At 33.9% G+C, this 18606-nt stretch overlaps 1 protein-coding gene across 1 annotated transcript; it reads right to left on the bottom strand.

Moving 5' to 3' along the window:
- Positions 1–340: 340 nt before the first annotated feature.
- LOC140441524 (retinol dehydrogenase 13-like) lies at positions 341–18213 on the bottom strand. Its single transcript, XM_072532306.1, has 4 exons — positions 17885–18213; positions 11649–11972; positions 7444–7772; positions 341–590 (listed from the first exon to the last, which is right to left on the bottom strand). The coding sequence occupies exons 1-4, from the start codon at positions 18033–18035 to the stop codon at positions 399–401; spliced, it is 996 nt and encodes a 331-aa protein (XP_072388407.1). The 5' UTR covers positions 18036–18213; the 3' UTR covers positions 341–398.
- Between the last annotated feature and the right edge of the window lie 393 nt (positions 18214–18606).

The raw sequence follows: 18606 nt of genomic DNA, 5'->3' as shown, positions 1-18606 counted from the left end.
TCTTTTGACGGAAAATATTTGATTCTACATTTAGGGCTTCTGCATAGTCGCTCTGAAGAGTCCTGAAAGGACCAAAACGAACAGTGGAAGCACTATACTGAAAACCAGTCTTAAGGTCTAGTACTCATTGCTATTTGTTAGAAAAATAATTTTTAACAACAGTTTTAAATATAACTACCAGTGATAGGTGATGGTAAAAAATATATATTGAAGTTTAAACGTATAGCTATGAAACCAGACAAAAGGTTTTTTTTACAAGAAGCGGAGCTAAAATTAGAATAAAAGAACTCATCACTTAGAATAGATCATAAGATATTAGTATAAAATAATAATACATCTCTTAATTTTTTATTTAAAAAGTATATAAATTTTACACAAAAACAATTCAAATACATAATTTATAGTTTTTCATTCGGTTGCAGTTTTACCAACTTTTCCGAAATGTTCCATATCTTCTTACAAAATATTTTGTTGTGTGACCCTCGAGGTTTAAGACTTGGTAAGAAAATACCAATAAACTCTCCAGTAACATTTTTATATTCTTCTGAAACTACGATATTCACTGCAGTTTGACTGGCGTCTTTTGGAGTCTGAAATGATTAAAAGTATTATGTAATATAAGCCAATAATCAGTAGAAAAGGATGAGTCATGACCAATTGCCAATAAAATCTTAAGGCGGGTACTGGCTTAAGAAAATTAACTCGCACGTACGCTGTGCGCGCACACACGCGTAATTTTGTACAATATATCAGCATGGAACGAGATGATAATCGCAAGTGCAGCCTATGTATCATATCATCATATAATCAATTTGTACAGAGTACGGGGACAACAGTTACATTCACAAATACCGTCCAAACTGAGCAAATTGACGCGTAAATATTCTTTGATGTCGTCCAGAAACCGACCACTGACAGATAGCATCTGTGCGGGTTAACTTTGGGTGGAAAAATGTACAGACCTGAGCATTTTTGCGCACACTGCGTTCGTGCGAATAAATTTGCCCAAGTCAGTACGCGCCTTTACAGCGTGAACTAACTAGCGAAGAACTAAGCCCATTGAAGCTGGCAATGGGATAAGATAGGGAGAAATCCTGAGTCCTCTATTGTTCAACCTGAATATGGATGAAATAATAAAAAAAGTAAGATCTATAAAAGGATACGAAATGGGAGAAAAACAAATTTAAATAATCTGCTATACAGACGACGCAATACTACTCTCTCAACGTGAAGATGGTTTACAACGTATGTTGCACCAATTTAGTAAAACCGCCAGAAAATTTAACATGGCAATTTTCCCAAAAAAGACAAAATGCTTGGTTATAACAGCAAATTTACTAAGATGTTAATTGGAGCTGGAAGGTCACATAATAAAACAAGTGATTTTTTTGTGGCTTTAACACTTAGCTATTTAGCCAATTACATGTTGAGAAATAATAATAAAAGAAAAATTACTAATATTAATGTTCTAATATAATTAATACTAAAGAAAATAAAAAAAGTGTATATCTATACTAATAATTGCTAGTGCAAAAAGTGTATCTATTCAAGTAAAAAAAAAAACCTCATAAAATCCCTATAACTGAATGAAACAAAAAGAGAAAATGATAGCAAGAAAAAACAAATATCAGGAAAAACAGGGATACTCACTTCTCGTTCAGGGACCCATCAGGACAATTGTTTAAGACATTACTAGCAATAAGTCACGGAAAGAATGGTAAATAACAATTGGGTTAAAACAAAGATTAAAGAACTTAGCTAAGATTGACTACAGACACACATTTGCAGTATTTATAAATTTAATCAGACAATCATAGACTTTTTTATTATTAGTAGCCAATAGGTTATTTATATAATAAATCATTTGTTAACGTCTCTCCCCTTAAGAAACTTCCTCGCTAATTGTCAGACAGTTACAATATTAACCGAAGATTACCCATCATCAGCAATACAGGATAGTTTGAACTATGTATCACGAATCACTAACTAATAATTCTTGTACCGACATGTAAGTACTATTTTGTTTGTTACTAATGTATTACAATTCAAAAGATTATCTCTTACCAATTTGTGGGTTTTACTTTGTCTGCTTAATCAATTTTATGCATATATATTATTACATACATACATGTAATATTGGCATAGTTACTGTAACTTTTTTGATCTTTATCTTTAGAAGACAGCACTCTAATATGGGCTTTTTATAATTTCAGCATTTAATTTACTTTGTACCGGTTGACCTGAAGATGCTTTGCAAAGTGTAGAAAGCGAAACCGGTCGGTTTGGTAGTAAAATTAAATTGATTGTGAGTAAGTCTTATTTTATTTCTTTTACCTATTTTTTTATTTAATTTTGCAGTCACTTCTGTGATTTCACAAATTTTTATTTTTTGATCGGTGAACTCATATGATATGGGGCATCCAGTATGGCTAAAATGGGTTTTTCATCGTTTGCATAAGCTTATTTTTGATGAGATTGGAATACAGACATTAGACATTCCGCAGCAGTACTTACTTACAATCTAGAGTCTTAGATTGTTGTTGGGATTTCAATTTCCTTGCCAGTTTCCATAGTAACTATTCTTTATTTTCACTCAGACAAAGGTTTTCCAAAAAAATTTTAATAATTAAGTTGTTACTGTTTAGATTTGTTTTGTCTATTGGGGCTCGAGTATTTTGGCATTTCTTCTTAATTTCCTTTTTTCACGAATCAAATTGTTTATATAGACCGGATATGAGTCTATTGTTTCTTTATACAAGCTTTCTGGAGTAGCAGTCCAGATAGTTTTTTGAATTGACGTAGTTAGGTGTGTGTGTGTTAGTGAGTCCGGTCTATACTTTGAAAGTTTAATGTGAAAACTGTAGATTCAAAAGCATATTTTCCACCATTTTTTATTGTCATTAGAATTTTCTCGACTTCAGAATTTTGTTATTGAGTTTTTGTCTATTAAAAATGTCTCTGATGGGTCATTATTTTCAGAAAAGGACCAAAAAATCTTCGGTCAATACATTTTGATCTTTCCAATCCTTTAGCGTTATTAGGCTGATATGAATTTTTTTGCTTTCTATCCATTTTTAAGGATTTTATTGTTCTATTGTTCTAAAGATCTTCTCCCAGACAATGTCATCTTTGTACTTACATCAGTAGTTATCTGGGCAGATATCTCTTTTGCCCAGCCCTTAAGTTGCCAGGCAAAATACTTTTAGTGATCCATCCATCTTCTAATCTTATAATCATATAATATTTCGCAACTTTTTTCAAATTGCAGTAATAATAATTTTTTCCTTTTCTTATCACTATCAATTAGTAGGTATTATTAATTATACTTACGAAAATAACTGTTTACAACGTTCGCGGAAATTTTCTATTAATGTTTTTGTCCTTGCCGCTACAAATTGGTAAACAGTTTTTTAATAACACTTGCAGTCTATCAATGCAACTTTTTAAAACGTTTGTTTTAAGATATATAAAAATACATTAATAATGTACTCGTCCTTATCAATATCGATTAGTAAACAAATGTGCAACGTCAAGCGAACTATAACTTGCCATGATTGTAGCGGTTTTCTTGAAACTTACTTCCAGAACAGTCTTTCGTGTGGATAAATAAATCGTTCTTTCTTCTCCTTCGTTCACTCTATAAGTAATTCTACTTATTTATTGGCAGACTGATATCTTTATAGAAGGTTTTCAGTACACGTGATCGGCAGACCCTTCTTTTACCGTTTGGTGATTATTTGTCTCTGTACTGTGATCTCCATAGCTGACCAGTGTAATCCCAAGGTATTTTACTTTTGCTGTTTGTCATTACTTGTTCAATACTGACGCCATCGATTTTTAATTACATGTGGTTAATTCTTTCTTTTTATTGACGTGCTTGTCTTTTTATTGACATCCCCGAATGTTGGCGATCATCATGGTAATATTTATTTTGTCTGCAGCAGCGCGGAAAAGCTGCATAGATTTGTGTTGTACCAGGTGCTGAGGTTTTTTAAACAATATGTTATTCTTCTTCCTGGACCTCGCTTTCCAAATATTTTTCCTTGCAGGATGGCTTGTAGGAGGGCATATCTGGATTTATATAATGTGTCGAAAGTATTGTAACCTTTTGTCAGTACTTCTTAGTTCTTCTGAGGACCTCCTCATTTGTGACTCAGTTAGTACACAGGATCTCAAGTATTCTTCGATATAGCCACATCTCAAATGCTTCTAATCTTCTGCACATATCTCCGTTGAAGGTTCGTGACTCAACACCATAACAAAGGACAGAGAAGACGTAGCATCGCAGTAATCTTACTTTTATACAAAGGCTCTCGAAGAAGGCCCCCATCCGTTTGAGAGTGGATCTCTTTTCCGATGCGAGATTGACTTTTTACTGATTAATATTTTGACTTTTTTATTGCTTCAGAGAAAACTAACTAATCTACAGCCCGGGTTCTATCCGAGATGAGACACCAGAAAATTTTCAATTTCTAATTTAACTGAGCCGCCACTGTGCTTCTTCTACAAGTTTCATCTTTAATTGAAGGTTGGAAATCATCATGACGATCGGGACCTTGTTGACCGCCGCACTACATAGTTTTGTACTACATCAATCAAACCATTCCCTTTGATTTTTAAGCCAGGATATTCTTGATATTCCCACATTTCGCTTTCCTCTAATTTCGGCTTTCACAATAAGTTGTAATAAGGATTACTTCCGCCCTTTTTATCACATGTCCTAAGTACTGAAATTTTCGTCTCTAGATAGATTATATTACTTACTTAATCTCGGCTAGAGTTAACACTAAAACCTGAGTCAATTGGTTGCAGTACAACCGGTTTTACCATCGATGGCTTTCAAAAAAAACTGAAAAAAATATACCATGGGATCTCACAGGTCTACCAGAGAAAAGATGGAAAGGAAAACAAAAAATACAATAAATTGTACCAACGGAGTAGGCTTTATAATAAATAAGATTCATCAAACAGTTTACTAAGGACATATCAGATATAATATCGTAGATTATGCTTAAATTAAATCGAATATGTTTCAGAATCATACAGGTATATGCACCAATAAGAAGGACAAGGTGCAAACAAAAATTGGTTAATAAGGATAAGACCCATTTACTTGATGGTTACAAAAAAACCATGACTTGGACAAAACGTATTTATAAATGTATACAACTTCGAGTTGTATACATTTATACAACTACATAAAATACGAATTACTTCAACTTATACTGAAAGGAAAAGTACAGGGCAAAAGGGCAAAAGATCAGTAGGAAGATGCCAGAACTCGTGACTGAAAGACCTGAGGAAATGGTTCGACCGCTCATCCGCAGAAATCTTTCGCGCAAAAGTTTCCAAAACTACAATTGCCATTTGGATCATCAACCTTCGAAAGGAGACGGCACCATGAAAAGAAAAAGATACAACTTGGAACTTGTTAAGTAATTAAAGCACATGGAAGCGATTATAACAGCTGAAAATAGCTAGAAAAGAACGTGGAAGCTAGGGTCATTTTAGGAAACAGCCTAAGGATGGTACTAAATTAAGAATGCTTTCAAAAACAGCAAAAATAAGAGTACATAAAACTATTATCAACAAAATTACTGGTATTGGGTCGGAAGATACTGCGGACTATCTTTGGGTCTTGTAGGGCCAAAACAACAGAGAAATGTCATAACCATAACCTTCAGAAACTCTACGGAGATGAAAAAATAGCTTGATGCATCAAACAAACGGAATAAAATGGGAGGAACGTGTACTAAGAGCAAGTGATGAAAGACTCATCAATACAACATTTTGGGAAAGGTCCTAGTGTAGAAGGTTAGTTGTTTATCCTAAGAAAAGATAGAAGGATGCACTGGCAACTGATCCACGCAGTGAGAATATAAAAATGGGAGATAACTGCAAAAACTGTACAATACGCACCAACAAGCACATATCACGGCGAAGAGTTAACACGCTCTAAGAAAGAAATAAAATTAACGTTAATAATTCGAGAGTTCAATTCCAAATTAGGAGGAAAAGTAAATGAAGAAGAAGACAGATTAATAATATATGGAAGTTCGCTAAACATACCCTAAGGCAAAAAGTCAAGTTATTGAATAAGAAACTATTTACGCAAATTGTACATATTTAAATTCAATATTCAGGTGATTGTCTGTCCACCCTGTTTATTGCAAAATTTTTCTTTTTATAATCGTTTTAGTTTATTATTTCATAACAGTATACTCGTACATTTCACCTACCTTGCTAGGATATCTATTATTAGAATCGCCATCCTATGATTTGTAAATATTTTTAATAACTAAATTTCTCTTATTATAATCGTTTTAGTTTATTATTGCATAGCAGTATACTCGTACATTTTCATCAGGTCGGTTTTGAGGTCGGTTGTAGACAAGGGTTCTTTGTACCCATTCAGGTATCGATATTCACAGAGAAACATTCAAAGTTTATATATACTTTGAGTCATTAAAATAAACGAATCTATTCGTGTGAATATATTAGTTTTTTATTAACCTACAAATAATTGTTTTGCAGATACTTATACACTGGAAATCATGGAACAACCATATTAAAAAAAACCGCAAATAAAATGGATAGATTATCTGAAAAATCACGCAGGCTAAACATTAAATAAAATTAGCTAAAGTTAGATAAAATTATAAAAACTTATCAAAAATTATAAAAGATTATTTAAAATTATAAAAACTGATAAAATTATAAGAAATTATTAAAAATTATAAAAAATTAAATAAAATTAAGCAAAATTAAGTAAAATTAATAACAATTCAATAAAATTTACCACGAAATTAAATAAAATTAACCAAAACTAACAAAAATTAACAAAATTAACTAAAATTATACAAAATTAACTAAAACTATATAAAATAATAAAAAATGAAAAAAAAAATAATAAAAAATTATAAACAATTATAAAAAATTATAAAAAAATAATAAGAAATTATAAAAAATTATAAAAAATTATAAAAAATTATAAAAAATTATAAAACATAAAAAATTATAAAAAATTATAAAAAATTATAAAAAAAATAAAATATAAAAAATTATAAAAAAATATAAAAAATTATAAAAAAATTATGAAAAATTAAATAAAATTAAATAAAATCATAAAGAATTTTAAAAATAATTTATACATAATCGTATAGATAATGTTAAAATGTATATGATGGCTAAAGTCTATATTATATTTAATCAAATTACTAACTAATGCATTGATTAGAGATCAGTGTAGTAGTGTCTGGGGGCTCGAGAGACTGAGACTTCGGAAGCCCTAAAGAAAACATTAAAGAGGATGAAGAAAGCTCGGCGTAATGATAATCGACGCGGTTTAACCCGGAAGACTATTGAGTATTCTTTAATATTTCAGGAGCAGACATACTTTTACTCCCTGGATAATAAAAAATTAATAAAAAATTCTCTCCTTACCTGTCCAGATACAAAAATCATTAATTCACCAAGAAAGGTGGTTATAATATCTAGTACATTTAAAGTCATATATTTTCGTGATTCATTAAAAATATTAGTCTTGACTGCCCCAGGATGGTAACTATTACACTTGATGTTATGCTTACGTAGTTTTTTTGCAAAAATATCAGAAGCAACAACCGTACAAAATTTTGATGTAAAATAGGTTGTAATCCTATTTGATATAATAATGTTATCCTCTGTTACATTTTCGACAAGTAACTCATGCGAAAATGATAATAGCGATGATGTAAAAAGAATTTTGGGCTCTTCGGATTTTTTTAGTAAATCTACAAAAAAAACTTAAATTAAAAAAAAATCAAAAAAGTATTTATCTTAATAAAATAGTAGTATTTTATATCCTTTCGTCATAAGTTTGTTTGGCTTGATTTCTATATGAGGCCGAATTCCTAAATTGCATTACTCGATAATATTTTTATCTTGTTGCAAATTAATAATAATCTCCAGTACATCTCTTGTCTAACGGCATTCCATCAAATACAGCACAAATTGGAGCACGCCTTGCGGTGACGGTTCCTGATATTGGAGTTTGGTAAATGGGAGCGACAAACATTAGTACACACAACGCAAAAGTCTAGGGATATTTTTATAAATACAGGTATTTTGTTTATCTATAATCAACCTAAAAAAAGTAATACAAAATGTGTAATTTAAATTGTTGTTTAATATGTCAAAAACCATAAATTGCAAAAAAGAAACAGAAAATTGGAGCAAAAAAAATATATTGCAAATCACCCATGTTTCACATACCACCATAAAATGTCAAAAATACGAAATATAAACTTAAAATAAAGTATGGCCACCACGTTGGCTTATCACAGCTCTACATCTACTGTTTATGCTCCTTATCACATTGTTAACGTCTGCTTGAGGTAGTTGTGTCCATTGTTCTCTCAGAAGCTCTTATAATTGAAATTCATTGTAGATATTGCCCATATGTGGAGTAATTCTTCGTTGGAGCTATATGCTCAATGGAATTCAAGTCCGATGATTGTACTGGCCACGGCAATACATCAATACCCTCGTTATCCAACCAGTTTGTTACAATATGCGCAACATGTGGTCGAGCGTTATCACGCATAACGTAAAAATTTTCTCCAACAGTAGCAGCAAATGGGCGCATAACAGGTTCAAAAATAGTGTCCAAATATTGCTGACTTGTGAGAAAGCCACGTGGGAAAATGGGGTCAGTTCTTCCGTCAATCATGATTCCACTGATAATGTACCACCTCTGTATGCATACACTTCTTGAAGATGTCGTAATCGTTCTCCATTTCCGGGTCGTCTCCAAACTCTTGTCCGACGAGAATCTGGATGAAATCCATATCTAGACTCGTCTCGTAAACAAAACTGTGGCCCAGTCATTGTCAGTCCAATTTTGAAACTCTTAACACCAGGTTAATCTTGTAGCGCGATTGCCTCTAGATAGAGGTGGACATCTCAGTGGTCGGCGACTACGAAGATTGGCTTCATGGAGACGATTCCTCACAGTACTGCTGCTAATTGTTACATTATGTTCAAGCTTTAATTCATTAACCAGCTCGGGTGCTGTGATTGTTGGCTGCCTTTTGGCATTTAAAATTAAATATCGGTCTTGAGCGACGGTTGTAGAGCGACCACGTCCTGGATGTTGCTCGGTTGGACTCCCAGTGTCTCTAAAGCGACGCCACAAACGACTTACGACGCTTTGGGAGACACCCAGCTGGTCAGCAACTTGAGTTTGTCGCATACCAGGAGGCCCACGGTTCTATTCATCTCGTCCAATGTTAAATGTTGTCGTTGCATGGTAAAAAGACAACATCTTTAACTCACCTATTAAGCAAGAATGGTATAAAGTGACCAAAATTAAAAATAAACAAAACATAAAAATGTCGATTTTTTTGTCCCTTATAAAAAACATGCTAAAACACGTATTGCTATCAGTTTTACAATTTTTTTTTGATAAGAAGTGAGTGTCTGTATCAAAAATTATAGTACAAGCAAATTTATATGGTCATGAAATTTCTGTCATTGGTATTGTCAAATTATTAAAATATCCTTAGACTTTTGCGTTGTGTGTATATACAGTAGACTCGCGATTATCCCACTCTAGGTTATCCGAGCCCCTCGGTTAACCGAGGCAAAACGTTGCCTCGGTTTTACTTTTATAGTCGTACTTGTTGAATCACAATATTGAGTAATAAAAAAAGGGTCGATGGTCACAAGTTATATCGGCAGCTGTTATATGAGCAATCTATTGAAAATTGTAGATTATTGATAAGAAGAGAATTGTGTGTAAGGTACGCTTTAGGTCAAGCTGATGTCGAGTCGGTATTCTCAGAAATTGGTCACCGCCTTATTACCATCTGTGTCGTATTTTGTCTACAACTTCCTGTTCCTTTCTATGTTAATCAGTGTGAATTGAACTACCGCTTTGTGTGTTGTCATTCAGATTGTCAAATTAAGTTACCGTACGGTAAAATTTCTTCTTTTATTTACTGTTTTTTGTACTTATTCGAGTTTATTAGTTTCGATTTCATAATTAGTTTTTTATAAGTTGATTTTTGTGAGTGTAAGAGAGCATCTTTCTGTGCAATATGAGTAGAAAGCGGAAGAGAGTAGTTGTACCTTTGGAAACAAAAATTCAATCATCAAAATTTTGGAGATTGGAAGCGTAAGCCGAAGGGTCAACCGAAGTGTGAGTGGTGGTAGTGGATTGGCCCGGAAGACTATGAAGAAAGGGGACCATGAACAAACTTCTGAGGCGTTGTTCTTGTGGTTTTCACAAATAAGAGGAGTGAGCAGCCCGATAAGTGGTCCAATACTCCAAGCAAAAGCTATTGAATTCCAGAAGAAGTTTATGGATGGAGGAGAAAACTTTTGTGCTGGTGAAGGATGGATTTACTTATGGAAGAAGAAATATGGCATCCGACAATTGAATATTTGCGGCGAAAAACTTTCTACTGACTCAACTGAAATTGGAACATTTTATTTAAAATTACAAGACATTATTCTTAAAGATGGACTAACTTCAGACCAAATATTTTACTGTGATGAGACAGGCCCTAACTTTAAAATACTTCCATCGAAAACACTAGCTGCTAAAAATGAAGGAACTATATCAGGTTACAAAAAAAGCAAAGAGAGAGTCACAATCATGATTTGCAACAATTCTTTTGGTTCATTAAAATTAAAACCTCTTTTAATTGGAAAATCCAGAAATCCAAGGACATTCAAAAATGTCCAAATAAATTGCTTACCTACAATCTATAGCAACCAACGCAATGCATGAATGGACTGTAACACTTTTAAGGACCGGTTTTTTAATACCTTCGTGTCAGTCATTGATGCCTACCTAATAAACAAAAATCTGCCCCAGAAAGCTTTGTTGTTATTGAACAACGCACGATCTCACCCAGATGCGAGTGAATTGATTAGTAGTGACATACGAGCTGTGTTCCGTCCACCCAATGTGACGTCTGTTATCCAACCCCTAGATCAAGGCGTTATAGAAGCAATGAAGAGGAATTATCGACGGAAGCTTCTTCAGGTACTGCTAACTAAGCTGGATGAAGGGCTGACTGTAATTGAGGTATTGAAAAAGATCACGGTTAAAGATGTTTGCTATTGGATTGCATTTGCTTGGGACGACGTAAAAGTGTCCACTATCCAAGACAATAAAACACAAGACGTTCAAAATGAAACTTATGACTGTGAAGTTGATTCTATAGCCAACCTAGCCAATCAATTACCAGTAGAACAAACAATCGGAAACCAAGACATCATCGATTGGATGAATCTAGATGAAGAAATGGAGCTGACAGATGATGCAATTACCAATCTAGTTCTAAACGTCACCCATGAAGAAGAAGAAGAAGAAAATACAGATGAGATAACTACTCAAAAGATTCAGTGTTAACCGAGTTTTTTCGGTATCCGAGGTAGTCAAGGTCCCAATTACCTCGGATAATCGCGAGTCTACTGTCATATATAATAACTGATGCCAATTTTTTAAAGTTTACTGTGCATGTTTTCCGCTAGGTGAAATAAATAAGGGGGCGTTTGATGCATTTTATTATTAAAAGTTAAATATTAAATGAAATATAAAAATAACTGGGCACTGGGAAAATTGCTTTGATTTTGATAACATTTTTTACAATACTTACCGATAAGTAAATGTGTCAGCAAAAATGGACTGTAATAATTTATTTGCATAACCCTGTTTAAACCATCCTCAGTAAGTGTACCGTCACATCTTCCTATTCCAACATTGTTTATCAATATATCTATTTTTTCTTCGGTTTTATTTAATTTCTCAACAAAATCTCTAACGGATTTGAACGAGGCAAAGTCTACATACTCAAGAACAAAATTCGAGCTCTTTGTTTCGTTAATAATAGATTTTTTAATATCTTCGGTTATGATTCTGTCTGCTATTATAACTCGACAACCTCTTGACAACAGCGATAGTGCTGTTTCATGTCCAATACCTGCAAAAAATAATAACTATTAATACGAGTCCAAACAACGAAATGTTCAGACAAACGAAAATTTATTGAAAACGTTCATCTTCACAAACTACTTATTGAAAAAAAAAACGGGTTCAAATACTGTGACAACTTAACGTTCGGAAAATTCAAGAAATTACTATTTTAATATGGCGTTACATCGCCACGCGCCTTTATAACCGCGGCAATCCTGTCTGGCATTGTTCGTACTAAGGATTTACACAAGTCAGGGGCGAAACTATCCCATAAACTCACCTAATTTACTCTTCAAATCGGGGCCGGTTCTCTGGGGATCATAACGCAATTTCCGTTTCATCTCATGCTAGTAATGTCTCATTATTGTTCGAAGGCCATGAGAAAACTTTAATTGAACATTTAAAGACCATTTTTCAGTTGTTTTTGTAGGTCATACAGCACCGTTCCAGCAGGACGGTGCTGTATGCCATACATGGTGCTGAATATAAAATTCAAGTCCGGGTATAGATCGTGAGCACTTGGTACCGTTCGCGTCATAAAAAACTGGTACAACTCTTATAACCAAAAACCGTGTTTTTTAAGTTGTGTACGTTGGTCTTGTCACATGTGTCATTCTAATTTCTAGGACACTGTTGCCAGTTCAACGAAAATATTATATGAAACCAGCTAAAAGCAGGGCTGTGCGACAGACCGCCAGTTTTGAGTATACTAAAAACTAAAACATTATCGAATATTCTCTATCAGTTAGTCACATTTATTTAAACATGCATCCTAAAAAATTCCCCTATTACTATTGTAAATTTCTATAATCTCAATTAAGTACTCACACATTGATTTGTGTTTTATTATAATTTATGAAAATTCAAAAATAATGATAGATAATCAATCTAGACATAACTTTAAATTATTATAATAAAACATTACAGTGAGATATTGGTTTGTAAATCGTAACTGTCACGTTTTGAAAAGCGTTTTTTCGTCCCGATTTTATAGTTAATAATACGTAGAATAAAGTATAATGTAAGTTTTTCACATTTATTGTTCTTGTAATAAATAATAATTTAAATTTTGGTAGTTTGCCTGTTACTAAACTTATTGACACAAAATACAATTCGTGTTCGGTAGGTAATTAAATTATTAAATTACAGTATATGCATTCCAATGTTCCGTGTACCAATACCCTAGGTTTAAAGATTCTTCAAATATTTTGGATATTAACTCAACCCTATCTCTGGTTTTTAAATTTATTAGATACGGTTTTTTGTTGTTAATGGTAAAAATAATACCTATCTAAAAACTTTATACATTTTTGAACGTTATTTTTTATATATTTAGATTTTGTGCAATTCCGTTATCTGTGATGGCAACAACGAATTAATTCACGGACCATTGTGTCCAATCTGAACACAGGTTTACATTGGGAAAAAAAGTGTACCAGTTTTATATGACGGGAAGTGTACAAGACTATTTTTCAAAATTTCTTGATACTTTGCTGTGTTAATTGTACCTTCCACCAGCTCATATAGACCCGCTGATGACATGCATCCCCCTAATCATAATTCCTTTCGGAAACTTAACAGTTCTTTTGGGGTAATCTTTATGGAATGCTTTATTTTTACTTTTTTCTTACTATTTTTACTTCTTACCCGTTTTCGAATGTCTTCCACGCAACATCAAATTTCAATTCGTCACTGACTATGACTCTGGACCAGTCATCAACGGTCCACGAAATCTTCGACATTGCCTAATTGAAGCGGTTTGTTTTTTGCTGCTCTGTTAGCGGTTTTTCTTTCACCGAAAACATGAAATGAAAACATTACGCATTCAATAAAAAATTACGATTCAACCCTATAAAAACTTAGTCCTGAATTGTGTATCCATTTCCTGCGGCCCTCGTTTGATACATTTCTTTCTTGTTTCTAATTTCCATTGTGATGTGATAGCTTCAGTCTGGCATATATTGGAGTGTAGAGTTATGTTATAGAGGTAGCACCTTTTATTGGAACGACCACATCGAGCGTCATAGACGGGAGATGGTTCTTGATAACTGGTCCTCATAAGACAATTGACTCTCACTTATGGCTCCACGTGCTATACCCCGGGCAACTGCGTTGGTCTGCAGGCTGAACTAAGTGAGGGTAGCCAGATATGACGAAAATTCCACCGAGCGATTGCCGGTATAAGCAATCCCCTGTTTACTGGCCAACAGCTTCGGGTGGAGGAGCTAGTAAAGGGTAGGGCACCCCTTTGTCCTGGAGTTAAGAAACTGGCTTTAAACTGTCAACGGCATAGAGATAAGGAAGAAATATTGGGACAAGACACTTCATTAAAGATCCGGATTGGATAAGTCCTAGTAGAATCAAATGGCTATGCTTGCAGCGACGTTCAATTCCGGAGTAAGCAAGTAAAGTACAAGTATAACAAAAAGATTAAAACGCAAAGAAGACATCAGAATAGGCACATGGAACGTGAAAACCATGGCACAGGAAGGTAAAATCCATAATGCAATACAAGAAATGGTACACATGAAATTAAATATTCTGGGAATATCGGGGAAAACCGCGTTTACTATTCTGGAACAGAACCGCAATCATGAATTGGGTGTCGGCATTATATTGACAAAAGAAGTGGCAAAATCTGTTGACAACTTCATCCCAATCTCAGCAAGAGTGATGCTCATACAACTAAAAGCAAGACCAATCGACATCAATATAATTCAAGTGTATGCCCCTACTACAGAAGGAAAAGAAGAAGATATAGAAGAACTATACCATAGCATTAATCAAGGCGTAAGAAGGTTAAAAAAGCAAGATCTAATAATTGCCATGGGTGACTTCATCTCCAAAGTTGTGGCCAGCAAGACATCATCTGCAGCAAATCAATTAGTAATAATGAACATCTGGTTTAAGCTACACCCAAGGAAACTGTACCCCTGGAAATTTCCATAGGATTCTGTGGGAAGGATTGTATGAAATCAGATTAATTACAAATAAGAGGTATAGGGACAGTTATATATCTGTCAAAACATACCCGGGGCAGACATAAATTCTGATCATGTACCAGTTGTAGGTAATTTCAAAGTCAGAATGAAGAAGATTACAAGTCATTCGATGAAGAAGTATGATGTTAGAAAACTGAAAGATCCCAATGTTCGACTGAAGGTGAGTGAAAACCTCAATACAAAATTAAATGTGCTAAAATGCAGAAATACAGGAACTATTGAGGAAAGTCTGACGATCATACAAGAAACAGTGAGAGAAAATGAACAACACCTAAATAAAGATACAGAGAAAATGAAATCGTGGATGACCGATAAAATACTTGAACTTATGGATCAGAGAAAAAAAAAACAAAGAAAATCTCCAAGAATATAAGAGAACACATACCATCGTCAGAAGAAAAATTAAAGAAGTCAAAGAGAAACAAAAAACAAAAAAATGTCAAGAAATAGAGGATCAGAGTCGATATGATAACTTCAATGTTCATCGAAAGGTGAAGGAAATAGCTGAAAAGTTTCGAAAACGCAACAGCGGAAAAATAACAAATGATGAAGGCAATATTGCCATAACCAAAGAAGATAAAAAGAAAATATGGGAAGAATACTTGGAGAAACTTTTCCATGACCTTAGAACAATACAAGAGCCCACCATTGAAGAAAATTCAGGTCCCGAAATCCTACCAGAAGAAATAACGGCAGCCGTCAGACAGATGAAGGATGGAAAGGCACCAGGACTTGATGAAATTCCTGTAGAACTGCTGAAGCTATTAGATGCAGAACAAATAAAAATAATAACTGAAATATTTAATGAAATATACAAGGCAGGAAAAATACCAGTAGAGTGGCTCAAATCGGAGTTCGTACCATTGCCCAAAAACCCACGAGCAAAAGTTTGTGAAGATTATAGGACCATAAGTCTAATGAGCCATCTGCTAAAGCTGTTTTAAAAGTCATCCACAAAAGAATTTACCCGAAATGCGAGGAACAAATTGCAAAATCAGTTTGGATTTGTGAACGCCGTTGGTACGAGGGAAGCTTTATTTTGCGTCCAGGTATTGTTTCAGAAATGTAGAGATGCCAGCTGTGATGTTTTTGCATGCCTGATTGACTTCAAGAAAGCTTTCGATAGAGTCAGACTTGAACAAATGATGGAAGTGCTGAAGAGTACAGGGATCGACGGAAAAGACTTAAAAATAATAGCTAACCTGTATTGGAATCAATCAGCGGTGCTCCGAATAGATGGAGAATATACAGATCAGATCAAAATCTTAAGGGGAGTGAGAAAGGGGTGTATCACCACTGATATTCAATCTATACTCAGAGCATATTTTTGAAGAGGCTCTAAAAGATATTGATGAAGGCATCTCAATAAATGGAGTCAAGTTCAATAACCTGCGGTATCCAGATGATACAATAGTGTTTTCCAATATCATAGAAGGGCTGCAAAACTTAATGAACAAAATAACGGAAACAAGTAGAAGATATGGACTGGATATAAACACTAGCAAAGCTAATTTAATGCTCATCAGTAAGGAAAACATAACTGGAGCAAATCTGTATGTGAACTAAATGAGAATTGAACGTGTCTCACAATACAACTACTTGGGAACTATAATTAATGAGTCGTGGGACAATACTTCTTCTTCTTTGTGTGCCGTGCTTTTATTCAAGCGTTGGCTATCGTCATATTGACAAGCTGATGAAATGATTCTCGGTTGGCAGCTAGATGCAACAGTTCCTTGACCGTTCGACCTGTCCATTGTCTAATGTTACGCAGCTAGGACAGTTGTTTTCTTCCAACCCAACGTTTTCCTTCGATTTTGCCCTGAATGATTAACCGGAGTAAGCGATATTTAGGTCCTCTCATTATATGACCGAAGTATTGGACCTTTCTCATTTTGATGATGTTGATCAATTCTCGCTCTTTGTGCACGGTCTCTAGCACGCGTTCGTTAGATGTGTGTGCTGTCCACGGGATTCTGAGCATGCGACGATAACACCATAACTCAAACGCTTCTAATCTTATTAATTTAATCTTTTGGGATAATACCCAAGAGATTAAATGTCGCATCTGAAAGGCAACACGTGCATTCTTGACTATGAGCTCTGTGTTCAAGAGCCATGACCTCACCCTAGAAACAAAAATGAGTCTCCTTGAATGTTATGTGTACTCAGTGCTGTATTGCTATATGCTGATTAGTACTGTACTAATCGAGTAACGACGAGAAGTAGATCCACCAGGCTTGAGAATGGCAAGTGAGACCTTGCCGAAACGTCGCCAAAACAATGGTTTTCAAGATTTTACAACGGCATTTTACAACGCGGACTCAAACCCGGAAAAATAGTGACAGCATATATATATATATGCTGTCACTATATATAAATATTTAATATATCAAGAGGTTAAAAAATAAACAACATTTTTCTGTTTTTCTCAAAACTTGAAAATATCACTTAGTCCCTTTAAGAAATAATCGATTCATATAAATATAATGATGGCATAATACATAATACTATGACATTCACTTTTCTTTAAAGGACACTAGATGGCGCTTGGTATTTTCATAAAATATCTAAAAGCGTCCGCAATTTAAAAAATATTGTGCAACTTTCTATTTTAAATGAAAGTATTTTATAATGTTTTAATATTAAAAATCAAAATAAATAAAATTTAGATTCAGTGCCACTTTAAATAGCATCAAAAGTAGCTGAGTACTACAAACCAATTAGTCGCTGAAGTGTAACAAGTCCCAAAAAATGGTAGAAGATCACATGCAGTTTGAAGACGTAGCAGGTCGTAGCTTAAGTCGTGAAAGTAAAAAAGAAGAGATTATAATAATTATATGCTTACTTAAGGGGACGACTATTAAAAAAATGATTAAAAAAAAACGAATAAAGGAATTAATTTATAATTACTTACCTAAACTTCCTCCTGTGACTATAGCAGTCTTCCCCACTAAACACACATTGCTCGTACATTTCATACAAGTATATTTAAACCAAATGTTTAAGAAAAAGACAAAACATATTGTTAAAAGTACTATCCAACCGAATACTTCTGACACAGACATAGTTACTGTGTAAATGATTGTGACAAGCAAACTAGGAACAGTTGTACTGATAAAGGTATACAAGATATCCGCGATTTTGGCTTCTACGTTATAGCCCAGTTGTATGTGAAAAGAAAAACAAATAATAATTAACTACCGTATGTTTACCAGCAAAGCAATATGACTACATTGTGTCAGGAAAAGAAATCACAATGATAATTAAAAATATATTACTTCACGTTTCGATTTCCTCATCGGAACTCATTATCTAAATGGAAATTATTATATAAACACATTATTTTCAGGTAACAAAACAAACTAATTTGTTTTATTTGTATTTTGAGAATGATTTCCTCCTGGAAACCAAAACGACGTTAATATACAGGGTGTGCCAAAAGAAGCGGGACGGCCGAATACGCGAAATTTAAATTGGATAAAAAACTGAAAAATAGGTGTTTAATGTTTCTCAAAAGTCTATCGAATAACATCAAACATGACCTCCCATCTATATCCAAGTAAAATAGACGTACTTTGGACATACGAAGTAGGACGTACTTTGCGTGGATTAAATATGGACGTTTTCTGGACGTCC

Source organism: Diabrotica undecimpunctata, chromosome 1 (genome assembly GCF_040954645.1).
Source record: "Diabrotica undecimpunctata isolate CICGRU chromosome 1, icDiaUnde3, whole genome shotgun sequence".
In the NCBI taxonomy this organism is placed as follows: domain Eukaryota; kingdom Metazoa; phylum Arthropoda; class Insecta; order Coleoptera; family Chrysomelidae; genus Diabrotica; species Diabrotica undecimpunctata.
The sequence above is the reverse complement of the archived record's forward strand: the minus strand, read 5'-3'. Positions and strand labels throughout refer to the sequence as shown.